Raw genomic sequence first — 7472 nt, 5'->3', positions numbered from 1 at the left:
GGAGCGCCGCCGTACTTCCCAAGCGGCGCACTATCCAGTGCGCCACCGGGCCGGCCCCATACAGTCTCTTTAAACACACATACACACACACAAATGGAAGTTTGCTATACTTTTACGTACTTCTTTTTTACTTTACATATATTAAAGACCTTGCCATAATAACCCAAACAGATGTTTTTTTACCATTGAACAAGATACTAAACCAACTCATAATCCCACCAACAGAGCAATTCCTCTTCTAGAAATCCATAACAACCCAAAACACATGCAGGTGTGTAATAATCGTTCTTAATATTGTAATTGATGATTTGGCATCTTGAAATCATAAGCCAAACTAACAGCAAAAGTTGTTTATATTCATTTTGTCCCTGTCTTTTTGCAGGCATGTGGATATCATATTACAAATCCTCCAACCACAAACCCCAGCATCTGTGTTTCACTTCCTGCCAAGTAGGAGACATCTCCACCTAACAAATTCCCACCAATATATTAAAAAATACTCTTGCCCATGCTTTTCCCTCACTTCTTCTGCCTCCAGACCAACTCTGGTATTTCCCCATGAGTCATGGTATGCCTCCTCCTCTTGGGAGATGTAAGTAATAAACTCTTCTTTCAAAGGCAGCTGTCTCCATGTCTGTCATCTTACCATATCTGATTAAAACAAATCTTGGGTATGTTTTGAAACAAGGTGCATATGACATATATGTACTAAGATATTAACTAAGGCATTCTTTATAACGATAAAGAATTAAAAGCAGAAGAGACGGGCAAAATTAGAATGTATTAACACTACGGGGCCGGCCCGTGGCTCACTCGGTAGAGTGCGGTGCTGATAACACCAAGGCCACGGGTTCGGATCCCATATAGGGATGGCCGGTTTGCTCACTGGCTGAGCGTGGTGCTGACAACACCAAGCCAAGGGTTGAGATCCCCTTACCGGTCATCTTTTAAAAAAAAAAAAGAATGTATTAATACTATGGATTATTATCTGCAATTAAAAAGACTACATAGACTACATGGCACAGGTTTAAGACATAGTGAAAAAAACAGCAAGTTTCAGAACAGTACATATAGTATAAGCCAATTTATAATTGTTTTAATTATAAAGGGGTGGGTGTGGGTGTCTATTGTAGAATGATATGCACCAAATTGCTGATGGCAATTGCCTCTCATGAGGAAAATAAGATAAAGAGGACACAGAAAGGACTTTGACTTTTTACTCTATTTCTACACTGAGGTTTTTACAAGCATGTATTATATACAGATTGCATAATCTTCTAAAATGACTATAAAGACTGCATTAGTTATCTATCGCTGTGTAACAAAGTATTACAAAATTAACAGCTTTAAACAACACACATATATTTTCTCATAGTTTCTGTGTGTCAGAAGTCCAGGCTGGGTCCTCCACTTAGGGCCATATATGGCTACAATCATGGTTTGACCAGAGCTGGGTTCTCATCTGAAGGCTCAAGTAGAGAAAAGTCCATTTCCTCACTTGTGTGGTTGTCAGCAGCATTCAGTTCCTTACTGCTATATGACTCATGGCAGCTGCCTCTTCAAAGCCAACAAAATGAAGGACAGCAAGACTCTAGAGCAAGTCTGCTAGCAAGATGGAGTTTTATATAATGTAATTAAGTCCTAGGATTGACATCCCATCACCACTGCCATATTCTATTGGTTAGAAGCAAGCCACAAGTCCTGCCACACTCAAGGGGAGGGAATTATATAAGGATGTGAACACCAGGAGGAGGATCGTGGGCGCCACCTTAAAGTCTGTCTACCACAAAACAATTAAGGTCTTTACCAGATCTCAATGGTAAGCATCTGAAGAATAACCAGAAAGGTAATACATATTGATATGCCTCATGATTGTAGAACTAATTAATCCATGTAAAGTATACATGGATGAGATCTAAGTCTATGATGGTTTCCTTAGTAACATTTTATGTCATGCTCCAAACTCGAAATATATCTAAAATATTTCATTGTCGAGAAAATAGGCAGATATTTGACATAAAAATGCAATAACAGATCTATAACAAAACAGCAATGCAATTTGGAACAGCATTTTTTTTTAAAGAAAACATGGGTAATAACATGATCTTAAACCAAGAAATAAGAAAAAGGAAAGCAAGAGAACCAGGACAGGGCTAGCTACATGATGAAGCTGTTTAGTGTGAAATGGTAAGTATACTAGTACATAATGTATATTTGGTGGAAAAAAGAAAAAAATGACAATAAGCCAGATAAAATATGACCTCATAATACTTCTAACGAGTTCGGAACCAGGCTACATACCATATCCTACAGTAAGAATAAAGAAAAGGAAAGGTGCCAGCTCTACTGAATAGGGAGTCCTAACAAAAAGGCTGCAGTAGGACTCTGCATCTTTAATAATATAAAAGGGCTAGGACACAAACAGCATAATCTAAAATGCCATTAGAAATACTCCACATACAAAAAGGTCTAAGTAAAGTAGGATTTTATAAAGTGATCAAAAAAGAAACACTAAGGGGGAAAAGTCTTTTAAGATTAAAGAGGTTTTTCAAAGGACAAGTTGAAGTGGTTGTAAAATTTATGAGGCAGCATTAAACTTCAGTTCTAAGTAACAATAAATTATTCACTATAAAAACATACATGTGTCAAATATCATAAGCCTCTTAAAGTTTTTAAAACAATTTCTTGCAGAACTGTTTAGATATATTAGGTCAACATTAGCAGATACTAACTTTTTCACTAGCACAGTATGACCACGCAGAGTAAAGGAGCAATTTTAGAAGAGAAATACGAAGACAGCACCGTTAATAAACTATTCACTACTTCTGATCTGATATCACACATTATATATTTGACCTTATAACTAATTTTGTTGGCTATAGCTAAAGGAAATGTTAGTTTTATTTTTTAAATGCCTTCATATATGTAAAACTATAAATATCTGTTAATTAGCATACATGTGTATTTTAAATCAAACTTTAATTTTAAGATATGCCAAATTATTAAATTAGAAGAAATTTTTTTAAAAATACCCTGAGAAGTTTTGTTTTTGCAGCCCTAACTGGCCTTAGTGATATTCTGACTTTGACCAGAAAGATACTTAAGTACGTCCTTTCCCGCTCCTTCACTGTCATAATCGTCACAGTATGTGAAGGGCATTTCTATAACCTATGTCCATGCTTCCTCCAACATTTTCTAAAATTTATCCTTCCCTCAACTGTTCATAAAAGTTAAAAAAAAATCCTTTTGGGCCACTCCCTCTGCCACAAAATACCTGTCTCAAAGGGCTTTTGTACAGGTTAAATTAAATATGTAGCAGAGCCTAACACAATCCATTCATTCATTCATGGATGCATGCACTCAGCAAATATGAATACTATGAAGTTGCTAAAATCTGCTAGGAGACAGAAACACAGTGCAGATGAAATTTACACTCTAGCACAAAGGACAGGTATTAAACCTTTGCACACACATAATGAGTGTAACAAAGAAACACAGAGTACTACAGGAGTAAAAAAACAGGGTCACCTAAACTGGCCTGGGATGTCAGGTAAGGCTTTTTTGAAGTCATGATATCTGAAGCAGGGGTAGGACTGACCAGAATCACAAGACTGCCTGCTCTTCCGATTAATTACTTAGTGTATTAGTCAGTTTTGTATTGCTATAACAGAACTACCTGAGACTGGGTAATTTATAAAGAAAAGTGGTTTATTTGGCTTACGATTCTGGGACAGCTGCATCTGGCATGGGCCTCAGGCTGCTTCTACTCATGGAAGAAAGGCGGCAGGCAGCCAGTGGGTACAAGCAGATCACATGGCGAGAGGAAGCAAAAGAGAGAGAGAGGAGGTGCCAGGGTCTTTTTAAACAATGAGCTCTCTTGGGAACTAATAGAGTGAGAACTCACTCACTACCCCTCCTCCCCCAGGGAGAGCATTAATCCATTCATGAAGGATCCACCCCCATGACTCAAATGGCTTCCAACACTGTCACATTGGGGATCAAATTCCCACATGAGTTTTGATGGGGACAACACATCCAAACTCTACTACTTAGTATATAACTGATAACTAATGCCTCATACTTAAGTAATTCTTTTGCATTAAAATGCCATTTAATTATAGGTGACCAATGAAGAGAAAATAAGTTATTTGTCAAAATTGTGGGGATTTTACTATGGTTTCATTTTCCAGAAAAGTCATGAGTAGTAGTTGAAGGATACTATTAACTCTTCTCTATCTTATCCTATGTTGTATTTCTCAATCTTCATCCTATGCTCTGAGAAAGAACAAGTCCATTCACCTGGACTCCCTGGAAATCTCAAGGCTATTTCCTATCCTGAACCTTTCTCTTATACACACCCCAATCTTTGCAAATACTTTCACCACTACACATGATCACTGTGTTAAAATTATCTGTGTACTTATCTCTCTCCCCCATTTATCGAAAACAACAGTTAAAAATCATTGTCAGTAGGACTTAGGTAACAAGTGAGTGATTATGCTGCCAGATGTAACGATATTCTTCATTTCTACGAAGACATAGTCTCTCTCTTCTTCTTTGATCACATGATCCCTCTTCTACCTTTTTTCTATTTTTGATAAGTACAGATATAGAAAAACAAATACTTCCTTTTCATATTAACCCTACTTAAAGAAAAAGAAAAAAAGCTCAACTCAATAATGGATGCAACTAACCTCAAATTTACCATCAGGAAATAGCAAGAAATAGTGAAGTCATACTACATTAAGGGGGTCACCAGAATTATTTAGTTCCAAACTATGGCTGTCTTCTGGAAAGATTGCTACGTCTCCAATTTTTAAGAGAATTCAGAAAATTAGATTTTGATATGAAATTCCCCAATTGTTAATCTTGACGAGTCATTCAAAAATCTTTAATGACACTGTGTAGGTCAAACAAAATAAATCTACCCACATGATTCATTCAGTGAAGAACATCAGTTTTCAACCTCTGATCTAAGCTCCAAGACACAGGAAACTACTTTAGTCTACCTTAATACTGTAAACTTCATATTCATTACACCTAGAAAAAGCCCAGAATTTAGCTGGCTGGACTCTTAAAAAAGTATTTGGCAAACAACTGATAGATTTTGCAGCCAAACTAAGAATTGTATTTTTCTTTGTATACGGACCACAATCTCTTTACATTTACCTGCCTATAAGGCTAACAAAATTTTACAGTTACACATCTTCTAATTTTAAGTCTCCTAAGGATGTAAAAGTATTTAACACCACCTCCTATGGAGTCCTCTATTCATTTCTTTTTACTCTTCTGAATATGTCCCTAATTCTTTTTTTTTTTTTGTCTTTTTCGTGACCAGTAAGGGGATCGCAACCCCTGGCGTGGTGTCACCCACACCGCGCTCAGCCAGTGAGCGCACCGGCCATTCCTATATAGGATCCGAACTCGTGGCGTGAGCGTCGCTGCACTCCCAGTGCCGCACTCTCCCGAGTGCGCCACAAGCTCAGCCCAGAATATGTCCCTAATTCTACCACCTCTTCCTTTTTGCTTCTCCATTTTAATTTGTTTCCCCTTTCTATGAAATAATTTCATATGGACTGGAGCTCTTGCTTTGTGTTCATCTGTTCTTGTCCACCATAATATCTTAGGTCTGCAAAACACATACCAGACTATATCAACTATGAAGACATTTCAAATTACTAATAACACGTCTATATCTGATTAAGAAATAAATCAAAACAATTATAGTGGACAATAAAGATTATACTGTTAACAGAAACAAAATCCTAAAATTAAAATTACCAAGATAATGGTGAGGAATGAAGTATGAAATATGGTACATGTCAATTGACATTGTCCAATATTTTAACGTTTCACAGAACAATGCCAAAGGGAAAAATAAAAATTTGACAAAAGTCCAACTTTAAATCCATCTCTCCTAAAGGCCAAAAATCATATAATTTATAATTATAAAATTATGAAATAACGGCCTTTTTGTATATTTTGAAAATTTAGAAGTTTATTTTCATTTGCACTAAAAATCCTGTTTAAACTTAAACAAAACACAGTTTAATAGAGTTTATGTTTACATTCATTATTTTATTAAATGAAAATAAATACTGTTCAATGAGGGGAAAAGGAAAGAAATTCAAACATAAGCTTCAAAATAATATGCAGGGTGTTATATTTTGATAATGTTCTTCATTCATGCTTGTCATAAAGGAAAACACATAATTGTGTTATTTAAAGTTTTTCAGGCACCGCTTTCCAAGCAATGCATTATATACACAAAGTTAACATATCCATAAAAGTGGATAAAAATGTACTCTTGAATGGAAATGGAAAAGCAAAACTGTTATTTTTCCTACTCAACATCCATTCATAGCCTTCAACTTTAACAAAAACACAAAGTAAACCATCTACTCCCCACAACATAAAAAAAATGAAAAATAGAATTATGAACTAGTTCCAAAGATAGGCTAAATGATGAAACACATTCAAAATCTCATTTCATAGCATACCTGTTGCCATCAGTTGGAGACTGCACCAAAGCGCTTTCTCCAGAAGAAAGTTTCCATGATTCATTCAATTTGTGTTCACTTGTCTCCAGCTCACCCTTTACCCAGTCTGGTAATCCCTCTGGGCTGGAACCTTTTGCTCGTGCTGGATTTGGTTCATCAAAATAGATGGACTGATTTTTTAAAAATTAGAAAAATTATTCTTTCAAAATGTACTATAATTAAACAATTAAAATTTCCATCAAGTTTGAAGTTTGATAACAGCCTTTCAAATACTCAACTTTAATTCAATCACATACAAATATACAAAAAAAGTATCACTCAATGCACAAAGAATTATGAAATATTAAAATACATAAGTAGATAACATTTATATTTTAGTTGTGCTGTACTGATAAGCAACAAAAATTACATAACAGATAAATCTGGTAATTATTTGTATTACAAAACGGATATTAGTTTTATAAAAAGCTAAACGGAAATTTTTTTAAAATCATGCACTTCCTATTTATTTCTCTGCACACACACACACACACAAAAAAAAAAAAAATCAGTGGACACAGAAATCACAATCAATACAAATCAGAATTAAAGGTAGGGATCCCCCACAAGGACCATATGATCATCTCTATAGATGCTGAAAAGGCATTTGATAAAATTCAACACTCATTCATGTCAAAGACTCTCTATAAGCTAGGTATAGATGGAAAGTATCTCAACATAATTAAAGCCATATATAATAAACCCACTGCCAATATCATCCTCAATGGGGAAGAGCTGAAAGCTTTTCCTTTAAGAACAGGAACTAGACAAGGATGCCCACTCTCACCACTCCTATTCAACCTAGTGTTGGCAGTACTAGCCAGAACAATCAGAGAAGAGAAGGAAATAAAGGGCATCCGGACTAGAGAAGATGAAATTGGAAAAGATGAAGTCAAACTGTCCCTGTTTGCAGATGACATGATCCTATATATC

At 35.7% G+C, this 7472-nt stretch overlaps 1 protein-coding gene across 1 annotated transcript in view; it reads right to left on the bottom strand.

Moving 5' to 3' along the window:
- LOC103604390 (centrosomal protein of 112 kDa) overlaps positions 1-7472 on the bottom strand; it is a gene marked incomplete at its 3' end in the record, with an annotated part of 124111 nt that overhangs the window by 109789 nt on the left and 6850 nt on the right. The window contains exon 3 of the mRNA XM_008588947.1: positions 6501-6670. Within this exon, the coding sequence (XP_008587169.1) occupies positions 6501-6670 (170 nt within the window). The remainder of the gene's footprint in view (positions 1-6500; positions 6671-7472) is intronic.

Source organism: Galeopterus variegatus, unplaced genomic scaffold (genome assembly GCF_000696425.1).
Source record: "Galeopterus variegatus unplaced genomic scaffold, G_variegatus-3.0.2 Scaffold5116, whole genome shotgun sequence".
Taxonomy (NCBI): Eukaryota; Metazoa; Chordata; class Mammalia; order Dermoptera; family Cynocephalidae; genus Galeopterus; species Galeopterus variegatus.
The sequence above is the reverse complement of the archived record's forward strand: the minus strand, read 5'-3'. Positions and strand labels throughout refer to the sequence as shown.